General features: G+C 48.4%; 1 protein-coding gene across 1 annotated transcript in view; it reads right to left on the reverse strand.

Moving 5' to 3' along the window:
- Nucleotides 1-6325, reverse strand: part of LRRC75A (leucine rich repeat containing 75A) — a 43980-nt gene extending 37655 nt beyond the window's left edge. The window contains exon 1 of the mRNA XM_056137187.1: nucleotides 5951-6325. Coding sequence (XP_055993162.1) covers nucleotides 5951-6172 — 222 coding nt within the window. The 5' untranslated portion in view covers nucleotides 6173-6325. The remainder of the gene's footprint in view (nucleotides 1-5950) is intronic.
- Between the last annotated feature and the right edge of the window lie 10325 nt (nucleotides 6326-16650).

A 16650-nucleotide genomic window follows, 5' to 3' on the forward strand; every position in this document is an offset into this window, starting at 1 on the left:
GGGCGGAGGAATCGAACTCGGGTCGGCCATGTTGGCCGCGTATAAGGCGTACCAAAAACAAATACACAAAACCCCACCATTTTTTCACTTTAAACAATACCCTGCTGATCTCACAAGGCTATTTCAGGAGCATAGACATGAGGAGATGCTTTAAGGACCAGAAAGTCTGCGACAGATTGGAGGGGAGACTACAGTGCACACCCGGAATGAAGCACCAGCACTGTGGAAACCTCCACAGCCTCCTTCCGCCTGGACTGTGGAGGCTGGCTGGTGCCAAGGGAAGCTGACCAAGCCCTCAGACTAACAAGAGGCAAGTCTGTGTCACCCAGGAAAAGGGGAGCCTGAAGGGAGACCCAAAGAAAAGCTACAGGAAATAGGAAGGAGAGAGGTAGAAATACCCATAAATACGGGGGACCCAGAGGGGTGGGCCTTGGCCCCCAAACAATACACCACAGCAAGAAAACCCACACTTGACTCCCCACTTTCAGAGGGATGCTGGCACCTATCTAAGATAAAGTTAGAAATATCAAAATGCCATGTCTTTTTGAGTAGCAGCCCTTGGCGGAACTCCATATGGCTGCAGCAGCCAGGAGTTGGTGCGAATAAAAGTTTTTAAAAATGGCTGGGAAATGCTCCCGAGATCCACATGGGTACTCCTCAGGGCCAGGCAGGGCTTGGGGCAGGCACTGGGCCTTGTTCCCAGTGGAAAGTGCATCTTTCTAGTAACATGAAGCCCAGGTGATTGCGTCAGCTGCTTCCGGGCCTCCCCGTGTCCTGACAGAGGGGATACAGCAGCAGGGCCTGGGCGGGGCGAGCAGAGGGGATGAGGTTGTATCTTGGAGGCTACCACCAGCAGTGCTGCTCCTTGGGGGAGAGTCAGGGGTGGGCTCCAGGGCCAAATGAGGTCCTGCTTTGGGGAGGGGGTCTCCTCAGATGCAGGCCATCTTCTGGGCCTCCAGGTGGGGGAAGCCAGAGGAAAACCCTAACCATGTGGGCAACCCCTGCTGGATGTCTTCACCTACAGGAGGTGGGCGGGTGCTGCAGAAGCCGCCGGGGTGCTGAGGCTGGGAAGAAATGACTGATGGATGCTGTAGGCCACTACTGGAAGGGAAATCTGCCCCTGTGGAGTAGATGCGATTGAGACCCTGGGGCAGAAGGGGTGGCATGGGAGGGGAACACGGGCCTGAGGGATGCTTAAAATCCAACCGAGAAGGCTCTCCTGAAGCCCACTGTGTGCCCACTGCATGCAACCTGTAGCTTCCGCCTCCAAACAGTGCAGGGGGAGATAAAAGGATGCAGACAAGGTTCCTGAGAGTCCAGAAAGAGGGCAGGGCAGTTTCCGGTCACCTCGAGGAGACAGATCTTTATTCCCCTCAATGGCCCTCACTGGCTCTCTACCAGACTGGCCAGCACAGGTCCCACAGTGCCACCCAACTGCACAGGGAGGTAGCTGTGCCCCTGGCTCCAGAAACCAAACAAGCAGGTCCTGGCTCTGGATTCCTGCATCTCGTGCAGCATCAAGAAGTGGCTACTCCTTGCCTGGCTAGACAGTGGAAGAGTTTTAAAAGAAAGGTTTCTCTCTGTGGATGGATTCACAAAACATGATTCAGCACAAGCAGCATAAGGAACACGGAGGTCAGGCCTGCCCATCAGGCTCTGCTTCCCTCTGCCACCTCGGCAGAGGCCCGGGCCTATACCTGCCAGACGGGATCCCTGTGGTGCTCATGGAGGCTGGGCAGTGTGCCACTCCTCTCTCCAAGAATACCGCTGCCTGGCAGGCTGCCAGGAACAGTCAAACTCCACGGACAGGCTCCTAGGAGCCCAGCCACACAGAAAGCAAAGGCATCAGCTCTCATGACGACAATAACAAGTCTGGTAAATAAGCCCCCAGATGCACAGCTGTAGCAGGGGAGGCAAGACATGCTGTGGCAGTGGTGGCACGTCCCCACAGCACACAGGCTTACTAGAGAATGTCACAAGCCTGGAGTGCTCCAGACCCTGCCAGGAGCAACGGTGGTGGCTGAACTTAATTCCCAGGAAATACGTGGTTTCATCTGACAGGCAAGATGAACATCAAAAGAAAACTGGGGAGATGGTCTGATGCCAGTAGTGGGAGGAGACTGGGGAGATGCCCAGAGGTTGTGCAGTGGGGATCTACAAGGACACTGGGTCTTGGGGCTCCGGGATGCAGTGCAGGAAGGTGAACTTAGAAAGGGAAGGAACATTCAGGGGAAAGGAAATCTATTTTGATTGAAGAAATACTCTGAGTAAGGCCAAGAATGGGGTTCTTTCTGTTCGGTGGTTACTGGCCTTTCAACCTGCTTGTTCACCTAGAGAGATTTTCTTAGGTAGTAGGCATTGGGGTAGGGCTGTGTGAAGTAGGGTGGGGTGGTGACCTTTAGCAGCCATTCTATTGTTTCCATATGGGGAAAGACCCGTCCTGTCCCCAGGGAGCCTCTCAAGTACCTGTCCATCCTGTAGTCAGGCCCCCAGTGCATCACTCCAGATCCCAGAGGGTTCTCATTTGCATTCCTTGATGTAGTTCAGGCTCTCAGGAGTGGAATGAAGTTAACCTGCCATGCTGGTTACAGTGGCCTGGACCATGAGTGAGTGCTCAGGATACAAGGCTGTGTGGGGCTGTAACCAGGGGGCAGTTCTGTCCACCAGGCTGTGCCACCTTCTTTACATGGGGAAACAGGAAACATGGTTGACGTTACCTCAAAGGGGTATACTCAGAAACCTCCCACTCACACTGTTGCTCCAGGAAGCTGGCTGACCCTTGTCTACAACTTGGGGGGAACATGAAACAGCTGAATTGATTACCCCATGTTCTATGTAGCTGGGCACTTGCCCATCCTCTGAGTAATGGTTATTTCCTCCCAACAACATCTTAAGGAGGGCAAGCCCAAGATTTTGGGAAAGATGCAGTGTGTGTGTGTGTGTGTGTGTGTGTGTGTGTGTGTGTGTTGGGGTGAGGGGCAGGAGGGGAAGGTCTGCAGGAAGAGGGTCCAAATGACCTCTTTTCTCCATAGCAGGCTTTTATTCTATGAGCTCTGGGCTCATAGTCAGTGAGCACTGAGTGCAGATTGTTTCTAAACATGTAGTGCGTTTCTGGTTTAGACTAAGCCCTCTCAGGTAGACAGAATCCAAATGCGTGGGCTGCCCAGACCCAGAGTAGAGAAGATTCTTTAATTTCTAATCCCTGGCATTGTGAGATGAGTTTGGATTTGCAAAGCCAACACAATTTCACACACTTTGTAGCATTTGCTCTACTCATACCCCCAGTTATTCTTAGAGAAAGGAGGAAATGGCTCACAGAGGTTAACTGCCAGGTTCAAGGTCAAACAGACTGAGGCAAGCAGCCAGAGGGGCCTCAGGCTCTTAACATAAGGGGCTGCATTCTGCTCCTTCAGGGCAGCTGCCTGGCACCCTGCCTGCACCCTTGACTGCAGCTCAGATCTTTAACATTAAACGACACCTCCAGACACTGATTCAGTAAGTGATAAGCATACACAGGCCAGGGAGTATCCAATCAAGAAAATCACTCTTTAAATCTTGGATGCAAAAGAAGTGACCCAGAAAAGGGGAACTAGCTGCCAAGCATGGCCCAAGGTCTCTGCTTCCAGATTTCCAGCCAGCCTGATGCTACAGCAGAGGGAGGTGTGGTTCCAGATGAGCAAGCATATTCTCAACTTTTGAAAAGGTTTAAAAACTTTGAAACCTTTGAGAAGCCTTTGAAATTATTGCAAAATTATGTATGGCGTGTCTGTCTGGAACAAGTACCAATAGCTCTCTCAGCGTATCTCAAAAAACACACAAACCAGGTGCTGTCACTGTCCTGGCAGCAAAAACTTTTTATCTGTTCTTGTTCATTGCTGCCAAGTCCTGGATAGCAACTGGCCATGGGCTCTGCATGCCCCGCCTTTCTCTACCAACTGTTACCCAAGAGACAAGCCTGGTTTGGCCCTCGAGAGACCCTAGGATTCTCATGCCTCTCAGTGATTGCTCACCCCATTTCTGCACATCACTGTCTGTATTCTAGACGAGGGGACCGGAAAGGAAATATCATTTGGGCTAAAGTCCCTTTACAGCAGCACACAGATGCAGCCTCTCCTTCCTCCAAACAGTCTCAGGCTAGAAACCAGACTCTGGCTCAGGGACATTTAGAATCTGGTGATAGGCTCCAGTCCCTACACTGCTCAGGGCCCACAGCCATTTCCTGGACAGCCCTGATCTGTATTATTTCCCAGTAGATCCCCAGGTCCCTGGCAGGCCCCCTCCTGGCTCCAGAGGCCCACAAGCCGGAGGTCAGACAGGCCCTGGGCTGGAGAGCAGGCTGTCCTGTTCTCATAGCGCAGGGACCGTCTGGCAGCCTCCTCCTGCTCCCAGCAGCCTTCCCGGTCCTGCCCACTTAGGTTTCTAAATGCCAGGAGAACCCACAGTTCTCAGGAAATGCTCCCTGCCTTCAGAACTCTCTGGGGGTCATGGGAACATAGCAGTTCTCCAAAAGTCAGGGAGAAGCCTGGCTTCCAGAGGACTCCGGACTTCTGCTTCATGAAGGCCCCAGTGACTGGCTTTGGAGAACACTGACTTTCCTCTGTTCCTTCACTGCCAGGAAGGGCTTGTCACCATCTCTCCCACCCCAATGTGTGTGTGGCGGGACATGTATCATATGATAAGTAAAACTATCTTACTGCCTGGTGTGCAAGTGGGATATGAAGGTCTGGAAAATCTATTATTCTGTTCGAAAGCAACAGAGTTTCCTGTGGCGATACGCTAGTTTCTAATCTTCCAAAGACAAAGACATACACACTGATGAAGTTATGTGGCATATAATGACCTCTTCCTTTGGTGATTCGATCCAGAGGTACATGGAGATCCAGAAGCATCTCAGGCATCATCCCAGAAGCTGTTTGGAAAAGGTAAGAATGGAACGCCCACATCTTCCCTCAAGTCAGTGTCTCTGTCCCTGCAGTATTGCCCACCAGGAAATACACTCACAGTGCCCAGCTGGAGGTGATGTGGGGGTGCTACAGGATCCAGGAAGGTTGAGCATACGGTTCGATTTTGCAAGTTTCTCCCAGGAACATGCTCTTCAAGGTGCTCTTCAGTCGATTTCATAAGTGAGGAGAAAACTCCAGAAAGACCACCCAAGACTTGCCTACCTCACCTGGTCAATCCAACAAGAATATGGGGCCTGCACTTGGTGACACCCCAGAGGCTGACCTAGAAACCTATTCAGTGATGCAGAAGGGGAGCTCCACATGCTCCATGAAACAGATCCCCACTCCTTCCAACTAAAGTGTGAAGGGACAACAAGCCTGAGAGCTGGCTTACAGAAGCCGCCCCAGGGCAGCCCCCAAGTGGAGGGGAACGGCCAGATACAAGGCCAGTCCCTAACCAGTGCACAGCCCTAAGTTCCAGCCAGCCAGCCAGCCAGGAAAGTGTACAAAAAAACAAATTCAGTTCCTCACTCTTCTTTCCCCATGGGCTGAGCCGAGCAGCAGGGCAAAGTTAGTCAGGGGTTTATAAAACAGCCTCTCATTTGCCCTGGCAACCAAGCAGGCCTCTCTGGTGGGCATCTCCTCCGTACCAGGGATGATGCCCTGGGGCTCCACGCCAACCCCAGAAAGTCAGATTCAGCTGACAAAAGCAAAACCCCGAGGGCCCTAGGAAGAGGGTGTTCTCCGTGGGTAGATTAGATGGGGGGAAACCGCCCTGATCCAGACCATAAGTCTCTCAGTCAGCAACCATCCCTGGGGACGATCTCCTCTCCGAGGACAACGGGGACCGAATTCCAACAGGTCCCCTGCTCGGGCCTCCCCTGTGCCAGCCTTCCTCCGCTCTGCCCGGAGGCCTCTCAGTCCAGGGCGCGCCGAGCACCTGCTGCCCGCCCGGATCCCGATCTCCGCAGGGGGCAGTGGGGTTCGGGGACCCTCGCCGCGCTCACCTGGCGCAGGTGCTGCAGCAGCGTGCCCGCCTCCTCCCGCCGGCCCTGGCGCACCATCCGCAGCAGCTCCTGGACCATGCCGACGCGCCGCTGGTAGGGGGGCAGCGCCTTGTCCCCGGCGCGCAGCAGCAGCGACGCCCAGAAGTCGGGCCGCTCTCGGCGGGGGCCGGCCGCGGCGCCGGCTCTCTCGGCCAGGCTGCCCTTGGTCTGCCGGGTGCCCATAACGCTGCCGGCCCCGCACGCCTCGTTCCCGCTCGGTCGCCGGCGCCCGCCCGAGGGCCGCAACTTCGGGGGAACTGTTGCGCGCGGGCGGCGGGGGGCGGCGGCGACTCCGCGCGGCTCCCGGCGCGCTCCCGGGCGCGCTCCTCGCTCGCTCCCGCCTGGCCCGCCCCGCCCCGCGCGCTCCCGGGCGCGCTCCCCTCTCGCGCCAGGCCGGCCCGCCCCCGCCGCGCGCTCCCGCCCCGCCCTGCCCCCCGCCCCCCCCGCGCGCTCCCGCCGCACGCTCCAGCACGGCTCCTTCGCGCCTCTCGGTCGCCCCCCCCCCCCCCCCCCCCCCCCCCCCCCCCCCCCGGCCGGGCCCCGCGCCCCGCCGGGTCCCGCAGCCCCCGCCTCATCCCGCCCCTCCCCGCGCCGCGCCCCCTCCGGGCTCCTTCCCGCCGGCCGCCCGCCCCCCGCGCTCTCCCGCCGCCCCTCCCCCCAACTCCTTCCAGCCTCTCGGCCGCAGACCCCCGCGCCGTCCTGCGCCCCCCGCGACGCGCCCCCTGCTGGCCGCCCGATCCACTCAGGGCTCCTTCCCGCCTCGGCGGGGCTGCTGGCCCCCGCCCCCCCTCCGCCCAGCTCGGGCCCCAGCACCCCCTCCCCAGGCCACGGAGACCGCGCGGGGGAGGCCGCGGGGAACGGAGGGAGGGGAAGTTGAGAAGGCGTTGGGCGCTGCGGCCCGGGAAGGGGTCTTCAGCCCCAAAGATGGGTTTCTCGGTGGGGGCCCCGCTTGGCATCTGAGCCCAAGTTGTTAGCGGCGCCAGTTAAACCCAGATCCCCGGGCCCACCCCAGCCCAAGGAATGCGAATCTGAGATGCGGCCGGGATGTGCATTTCTCGCAGTCCTTTTCGGATTCTGACCGCAGGTGGGGTGGGAGAGGGTCGTGGTGGTGGCCGCGTGAACCTGGAAGCCGGGTGCAAAGCTGCGTGCAGTGTTCATGTCCTTTATGGAAACAACCCGACTGTTGCTTCCCGGTCCCTCTCGTCTTTGTTCTCACTCTCTCACCTCTTGGAGAAGGGTCGCGGGGCAACAATTTTGGTACAAAGAAGCAGAGGTAAATTGTGATTAGTTCCAATTTGATCTTCGCACAAACTCCTATTGCTCCTGGGACAGATTACCCCGCCTTCCCCTCCCCCCCCAAAAAAAGGTGCTTGGAAAGTTAATCAGGGTCCAGGCAGACGCTAATACACCAGTCCCACACTGCAGACTACTACTGCAGGAGAACTTGTTCTTGGCCGAGGACTGCCAAGAGGAGGGGAAAGGGGGTTGTGCCCTTGACCGTTGCCAGGCCTTCGGGACAGTGTGGCTGTAGGGCAGGAGAGCCAAATCTTACATGACAGAGGCTTGGGGCCCACCACATATTGAGTGCTGAGCATCTGGCAAGTGTTCTTTCTTCTGTCTTCTGTCAACAGTGGGGGAAAAGAGAGAGAGATAATACAGGTTTTTTTTTTTTAAAAAAAGGATAGTTCCCTTCCCCCCCCTCTTTTCTTTCTTTTTTTTGGTGGGGGGAGGTGGTGTTGGGCCACATCTAGCAAAGTTAATGCATTACTTCTGGTTCTGCACTCAGAAATTACTCCTGGTGGTGCTCAGAGGACCATATGGGATGCCGGACATTGAACCCAGGCTGGCCCCATGCGAAGCAAACGTCCCCCGCTGTTCATTCATGGCTCAGCCCCACAGTTCCTTTTCTTACTCTGTGAATGATCGTAGGTCATCCCTGAATGCATGGAAGGGACATCTGCGTCTCTCCATTTTTTCTTCCCTTTGGCCCTCCCATTCCTAAGTGATCATTTCTGTCCATAGAGAAGAATACTCAGATTTCCTGGCAGCTGTTTTTCAGGATTAGGATGGCTCCTTCCAAACTTCCCTGCACTGTGTATAGAACTTATTAGCATCTTCTAGAAACTAGATTGAGAAACAGCAGGGTCTTGCTTCTCTGATCTCCAGTACTGCCAGGCATGGTGCAGTACTGAGTATTGATGAGGTTACTGACCAGGCCCCTCTTTGGCCCCCTGGAGGCCAGCTACATATTGAGCACACGTGCCATTTGATTGCCCACATTAAGCCGCTTCCTCACTTGGATCTGGAAGTCATCCTTGCACTCATCTTCAGAGGCCTAATTTCTACCCTTTTCTTCCAGCACTTCTCTCTTTCCAGTTTGTTCTCCTAGAGAAATTAAATAATATGATTAAAAAAATCTATTTAGAAAGGAAGTTTTATTTCTCTTTGTTGCCAGTGGAGGTTCCCTGGACCACTTATGCTCTGTTTTGTGTGTGTGTGTGTGTGTGTGTGTGTGTGTGAGAGAGAGAGAGAGAGAGAGAGAGAGAGAGAGAGAGAGAGAGAGAGAGAGAGAAAGTACCCATCTTAGGTAGAGATACAGGCTTCCCCCAGAATTTTCCCAAACTTCCCCCACATGGGGCTTTCTACCTAGTTAAGAGTCTGTTGCTGGGTTTGACTGCCGAGTTGCCAGAAACATGGGGGACATAGGCGGAGGTCTCCCATTCCTCATTCCATTGAATCCAGAGTTCTCAGTCACAAGTCCCACATATCTGGGTTTTCTGCAGATATAACAAGGGCAAGGCTCGGCCCAAGCATATGGAAAGTGGCCTTGAATGTGGCAGTGGCTGAGTTTTGGAGGTTTTTGATTGCCAGGGCTGGGTCCCTTGTGTTGAGGAGGGGCCTCACCCACCTCCCTCCAGTGTACGCCAAAGGAAACAGCCTGGTGTGGGGTCCAGCGTCAAGGCTATGGCGTGTGTCAACCTCTGGTTGGCATAGATAATTTCATCAACAGCACAACCCAGAGATTCATTGTTTTCTCTCAGAGGAGAGCATTAAATGGAGCATGCACATGCTGGGTCCCATCCCAAGGGACCCAACCTCAGCAGCTGAAATCCTTGGACCATGAGATATCTTATTCTTCACACCACTTATATTCCAAGAGTAGTGCACCACATTAGATGAGGTTTAATTTAACAACATACTAGTAGTCTCTTATAGAAGGGCTTAATGGCCCCTAGGTGAAATACAAAAATCTTCACACACTCTCTCCTAAGGAAAGTTCTTTGGAGCATTTTCAGTGGTTTATTCATAATAAACAATACAAAATAAATTATTTTGGTTCTGCTTTGGGGCAGGGGTTAGGGTTCGGGATGGAAACATTTAAAATACGGTGGTGGGGAGGTGTAATGGTGTTGGATTGGTGTTCGAATATTAGTGTAATCAAATATTATGAGCTACCTTATAAAAATAAAGTTTAAAAATAAATTAAATAAGATAAACCAATAAGAATGCACTTCCATTTTTCCCCTTTTCTTTTCTTTTTTAAAAATTTTTATTAGTGAAACACCATGAGGTACAGTTGTAGACTTACAATTTTTGTGCTTGGGTTTCAATTATACAATGATCGAGTACCCATCCCTCCACCAGTGCCCATTTTCCACCACCACTGATCCCAGTATCCCTCCCACCCCCCCATCACTCCCATCCCACCCTGCCTCTTTGGAAGGGTATTCCCTTTTGTTCTCTCTCTCCTTTTGGGTGCTATGGTTTGCAAAAGAGGCATTGAGTGGCAATAATATTCGGTCTATAGTCTACTTTAGGCATGCATCTCCCATCCTGGGAGGATCCTCCCAACACCCTTTATTTGGTGCTCCCTTCTCTATCTGAGTTGCCTTTCCCCCAGCATGTGTGGCTGGCCTCCAAGCCATGGAGTGAACCTCCTGGTACTTATCTCGGCTATTCTTGGGTATTAGTCTCCTATTTTGTTACTTTATGTTCCCCCAGATGAATGCAATCTTTCTATGTCTGCCCCTCTCTTTCTGACTCATTTCGCTGAGCATGATACTTTCCATGTAATACCACTTGTATTTAAATTTCATGACTTCATCTTTTCTAACAGCTGCATAGTACTCCATTGTGTAGATATACCAAAGTTTCTTGAACCAGTTATGTTCTCAGGCACTTAGTTTTTTTCCAGATTCTGACTATTGTAAACAGTGCTGCAATGAACAAATAAGCGCAGATGTCACTTTGACTATGCTTTTTTGCATCTCTAGGATATATTCCCAGGAGTGGTATTGCTGGGTCAAATGGAAGCTCAATTTCTAATATTTTGAGAATCATTCATACTGTTTTCCATAAGGGCTGAACCAGTCGGCATTCCCATCAGCAGTGAAGGAGGGTCCCTTTCTCGCCACATCTGCGCCAACACCGGTTGCTTTTGTTCTTTTGGATGTGGGCCAGTCTCTGTGGTGTGAGATATCTCATTGTTGTTTTGATCTGCATCTCCCTGATGGTTAATGATGTAGAGCGTTTTCTCATGTGCCTTTTTGCCTTTTGGATTTATTTGAGAAAGTTTCTGTTCATTTTGTCGCCCCATTTTCTGATGGGCTTGGATGTTTTCTTCTTGTGGAGTTCAACCAGTACTTCGTATATTCTTGATATAAGCCCCTTGTCGGATGTGTATTGGGCGAATATCCTTTCCCATCCTGTAGACTGTATTTGTATTTTGGACACTGTTTCTTTTGAGGTGCAGAAGCTTCTTAGTTTAAGGTAGTCTCATTTGTCTATCTCTGTTTTCACTTGCTTGGCCAGTGGAGTGACATCTTTGAAGATACCATTAGCTTCAATGTCATGGAGGGTTTTGTCAACTTCGTCGTCAATGTACCTTATGGATTCCGGTCTGATGTTGAAGTCTTGAATCCATTTTGATCTTACTTTTGTACATGGTGTTAGGCAGAGATCTGAGCCTATTTTTTTGCATGTAGCCATCCAGTTTTGCCAGCACAATTTGTTAAAGAGGCTTTCCTTGCTCCACTTCACATTTCTTGCTCCCATATCAAAGATTAGATGATCATATGTTTGGGGGGAGATGTCAATATATTCAACCCTATTTCTTTGCTCTGCAGCTCTGCCTTTGTTCCAGTACCATGCTGTTTTAATTATTACTGCTTTGTAGTAGAGTTTGAGGTTAGGGAGGTTGATTCCTCCCATTTTCTTTTTCCCAAGAATTGCTTTAGCTATTCGTGGGGGTTTATTGTTCCTTATAAATTTCAGGAGTGTTTGCTCCATTTCTTTGAAGAATGTCATAGGCATAGTTATAGGGATTGCATTGAATTTCTACAGTACTTTAGGAAGTTTTGCCATTTTGACAATGTTAATTCTCCCGATCCATGAGCAGGGGATACCTTTCCATTTTCTCGTGTCCTATTTTAGTTCCTGAAGTAGCGTTTTGTAGTTTTCTTTGTACAGGTCCTTTACTTCCTTAGTTAAACTGATTCCTAGGTAGTTGATTTTCTGGGGCACAATTGTGAAAGGGATTGTTTTTTTCATATCACTTTCTTCTCTCGCACTATTTGCATATAGGAAAGCCATGGACTTTTGGGTATTGATTTTATAGCCTGCAACTTTACTATACAAGTCTATTGTTTCTAGGAGTTTCTTGGTAGAGGTTTTAGGGTTCTCTAAGTATAGTATCATATCATCTGCGAATAGTGAGACCTTGATTTCTTCCTTTCCTACCTGAATGCCCTTAATATCTTTTTCTTGCCTAATCGCTATTGCAAGTACTTCCAGTACTATATTGAACAGCAGTGGTGAGAGTGGGCATCCTTGTCTCATCCCTGATCTTAGAGGGAAGGCTCTCAGTTTTTCCCTATTGAGGATGATGCCTGCTGTAGGCTTGCGGTAGATGGCTTTAACTATATTGAGGAAAGTCCCCTCTATACCCATTTTGACAAGGGTTTTCATTATAAAGGGGTGTTGGATCTTGTCAAATGCTTTCTCTGCGTCTATTGATATGATCGTGTGGTTTTTATCTTTTCTTTTGTTGATATGATGGATTATATTGATTGATTTCCAAATGCTAAACCATCCTTGCATCCCTGGGATGAATCCTACTTGGTCATGGTGTATGATCTTTTTGATGAGTCGTTGAATTCTATTTGCTAATAGTTTGTTAAGGATCTTTGTGTCTGTGTTCATCAGAAATATCGGCCTGTAATTTTCTTTCTTTGTGGTATTTCTGTCTGCTTTTGGTATCAGGGTGATATTTGCTTCATAGAAACTGTTCAGAAGTGTTTTCAATATTTCAATTTCGTGGAAAAGCTTAAAGAGGATTGGGTGAAAGTCCTCTTTAAAGATTTGGAAGAATTCTCTAGTGAATCCATCTGGGCCAGGACTTTTGTGCTTGGGGAGACGTTTTATTACCGTTTCAATTTCCTTGATGGTGATAGGTCTGTTCAGGTATTCCAGGTCTTGGTTCAGCCTTGGGGGGCTATAGGAATCTAGGAATTTATCCATTTCCTCGAGGAAAATACTTTTAGGACTAGTGACAGAGTAACTTCAAATTCCAACTCCTTGTTTTTTTTATTTTTTGTTTTTTATGTTCCGTGGCATAAAGCTTCTCAAAGTACTCCCTGAGAATCCTTTGAATATCTGTAGTTTCTGTTGTTATGACCCCCTTTTCATTTCTGATTCGGTTTATTAGGGTTTTCTCTCTTCCTTTCTTTGTGAGTTTTGCTAAAGTCTTATCGATCTTGTTTATTTTCTTGAAGAACTAGCTCTTGGTTTCATTGATCTTTCGGACTGTTTTTTGGGTTTCCATCTCGTTAATCTCTGCTCTGAGTTTTATTATTTCCTTCCTCCTGTTCGAATTGGGCTCCTTTTGTTGGTCATTCTCCCAGCTCTTAAGCTGTGAGGTTAGGTTACTTATGTGGGCTCGCTCCTCCTTCCTGAGGAATGCTTGTAGAGTTATAGACTTTCCTCTTAACACAGCTTTTACTGTGTCCCATAAGTTTTGGTAACTCGTGTCCTCATTAAAAAAAAAGTCTGTTGCTATGGTGTTGTCAAGAAGAGTTTGAAACTTTTTATGATCCTTTTCCATACCCTTATCACAACCCTTTGTCCTTGCTGGGCCATCTCTCAGAGTAGGTTCAGCCTTCTCTGGGCATGTGCCAGCACCTGTTAGACCTCAGTTCCTTTGTCCACAAAACTGGTACAATAATAATGCTTTTATTTTATTTTTATTATGTTTTAGATTTTTATTTATTTGCTTTTAGGTTTCACCCAGAAATGCTCAGGGGCTGCTCCTGGTTCTGTGCTTAGGAATTACTCCTGGCGGTGCTTGGTGGACCTATGGGATGCTGGGGATTGAACCAGGGTCAGCTGCATGCAAGGCAAATGCCCTACCTGCTGTATTATCACTCCATCCCCCAATAATACTTTTAGGACTAGTGACAGAGTAACTTCAAATTCCAACTCCTTTTTGTTTTATTTTTTGTTTTTTGGGCACACCTGGCAATGCAGGGCTTACTCCTAACTCTGTGCTCAAGGAATACTCCTGGTGGTGCTCAGTGATTCATATAGGATGCTGGGGATTGAACTCAGGTTGACTGTATTCAAGGCAAGCACTTTACCTGCTGTACTATCTCTTTGACTCATTATATCTTGATTTCATTACATCCCAAGAACTCACTGCCATCCCCTGCCCCCAGACCCCCACTCCAACTACCTGTTTGCTTCACCCTCATCCACTCTGGCTTCCGATGCCACACTATTCTCTATTTTCGTTTATGCTTTGGGGAAATACTTTATGTTTATTACCACAGCTTCTTTACTGCCATTCATTTTTCACCTGATCCAGTTTGACTTCTGACCATATCACCTCACTGAAATGTCACATACCAATGGCCCAGTTGCTAAACTCTTGGCCACATTCAGACTTCATCTTACTTGATTTTGAGTAACATCCAATTCTGTTGTTGTACCGTGGGTTTTTTGTTTGTTTGTTTATTTGTTTGGTTTTGGTTTGACTTTTTGGACCACACCTTACTATGTTCAGGGGTTACTCCTGGCTCTGCACTTAGGAATTACTCCTGCTGAGACCTGAGGGTATAGTGAACCAAATCCAGGGTTGGCTGTGTACAAGGCAAGCACCCTATCCACAATATTATCTCTCCAGCCCCCCTAACCTGTTTTGGATGTTAAGTCGACTCAGGTTCTAGGGAAGACTCATCTCTAGGATTTTTTTTTTTTGAGGATGGTGGTTTGAGTCACATTGGACTGTGCTTTCTCCTGGCTCTGTGCTCAGAGATCATTGATGGGGCTCATGGGATTGTATATGGTACTGGGGCAAGCAAGGCAAGCACCTTAACCCCCGTGGTATCTCTCTTGCCCCTAGGTTCTTTCTTAAGATCCTGCACACCAAATTTTCCCTCATCCTTGTTGATGTTACCCAGGATGCTCTTTTTAGGAAGATGTTTATATATGAATAAATACCTTTTCCCCTCCTCTTCATGGATTACTCTCTCATTTCAACTCATAAGCTAGTATTCTACCTGTCATGGACACTGGTGCAAGACATGAGACTTTTAGATCAGAGACCTAGGACTTTATCACTTGGGGCACACTTGGCATGAAGCATCCATGACAGCCTATTTGCAGTGTTCCCTTTTGCCTCCGCATCCCACAGGAACAGCAAGACGGGCCCAGATCGATGCTTCATGTGAAGAAGGTTTGAATCACAGCCAAGGCACCAAGCTTGGGACTTTGCTGCTCATATTGCAAGTCGTAAGCCAGCTTGGAGGGAGGCTGTCCCTTGCCCTTTGAAGTTAACACAGCACTCAAAATGGTTGAGGTGGGCCCAAGTGGTAAAATGTTTGTCTAGCAGACAGCTGATTGGTTTCAATACCTGGCACTGTATTTGGTCTCCTAAGCCCTACCAGGAGTGACCCATGAGCATAGAGCCAGAAGTAAGCCCCAAGAAATCCAAGTGTGGCTGTACTTCATCCCTGAAGTATTAAATACTTAAATAACACATAATGAGATATTATGAATGTCATAGAATTCCACCTCTACCACCAACCCCAGCCTGATCTAGATAAAAGAAAATAAGTGGTCTAGGTAAAAAGTGATAAAGGGGTGAATTCTTGTTTTTTTAATTTTTAAAAATTTGAATTTTTTTACAGTATTGAAATTACATGCTAATATTTTGCTGAGAAATTTTGCTTCCATATTCATAATGGGTATTGGTTATATTTTTCTTTTTGTGCGCTATGTTTATCTGGATTTGATACCAGGGTAAAAATGTTTATGCAAAATAAATTTGGAAGTATTCACTTTATGAATTTTTAAAGAGTAAAACAAATTTGTATTTATTTTTAAATGTTTGGTGGAATTTTCCAGAAAAGTCATCAAGTTATGTTTTATTTTTTTATTATTTTGCTTGAGATATTTGATTACAGATTCAAGTATTTCTTATTATTTTATTCAGATTCTATATTTCTCCCTGATTCAGTTTTGACATACTTGTGTTTTTCTAAAAAATTAACTTATTATTTTAATATAATAGTTATAACTACTAGTTTATAATTTTCAGGGTAGTCCTTATGATCTTGTTCATTTCTTATTTTTAAATTTTTATTAGTGAAACACCATGAGGTACAGTTGTAGACTTACAAATTTTTGTGTTTGGGTTTCAGTTATACAATGATCAAGTACCCATCCCTCCACCAGTGCCCATTTTCCACCACCATGGATCCCAGCATCCCTCCCACCCCCATCCCCTCCATCCCACCCTACCTCTGTGGCAGGGCATTCCCTTTTGTTTTCTCTCTCCTTTTGGGTGTTGTGGTCTGCAAAAGAGGCATTGAGTGGCAATCATGTTCGGTTCATAGTCTACTTTCAGCATGCTTCTCCCATCCTGGGAATATCCTCCAAACACCCTTTATTTGATGCTCCCTTCTCTATCTGAGCTGCCCTTTCCCCTAGAATGCCTGGCTGGCCTCCAAGCCATGGAGTAATCCTCCTGGTATTGATCTCAGCTACTCTTGGGTATTAATCCCCTAAAAAATTTGAATATTTTTATTTCTGGGTCACACTGGATGATGCTAGGGTTTCTCCTGGCTCTGCACTCAGGAATTTCTCCTGACAGTGCTCAGAGGACCATACTGGAGGCCTGGGGAAGAACCTGAGTCAGTCGTGTGGAGGGCAAAAGCCTGACCAGCTGTATTATTGCCCCATGGGATTGAATTCTTGCATACAGCAAAGGACCCATACTGGATGCCTAATACTCCACAAACAAGCACCTCCTGCACCTACTCTGCTTTCTTTCAACCTGTAACTCCTGTCTCTGCTTTCTGGTAGAAATGTCTGGCCAGAACCCTGAGTCCTTGCTGCTCTCTCTCAATATCTTCATCTGTTAATGAAGCTTAGGATGTAGCTCATTGGTGTGCTTTCATTGGATGCTGGGTCTCTGCCTTTGTTTTTTATGTGTATCAGTCTGTTTTATCCCTTGAAACAGCTGTGAGGTCACTTTTATTATAGTCCTATTTTATTATTTTCCCACAGTTCAGGGCAGAACTGGGATTCACAATAGGACTGAAGACTTGAATGCCTAAGTTATTAGTATTAGTTTATATCACTAATCTGTTTAAATATTACTT

Source organism: Sorex fumeus, unplaced genomic scaffold (assembly GCF_029834395.1).
Source record: "Sorex fumeus unplaced genomic scaffold, SorFum_2.1 ptg000122l, whole genome shotgun sequence".
Taxonomy (NCBI): domain Eukaryota; kingdom Metazoa; phylum Chordata; class Mammalia; order Eulipotyphla; family Soricidae; genus Sorex; species Sorex fumeus.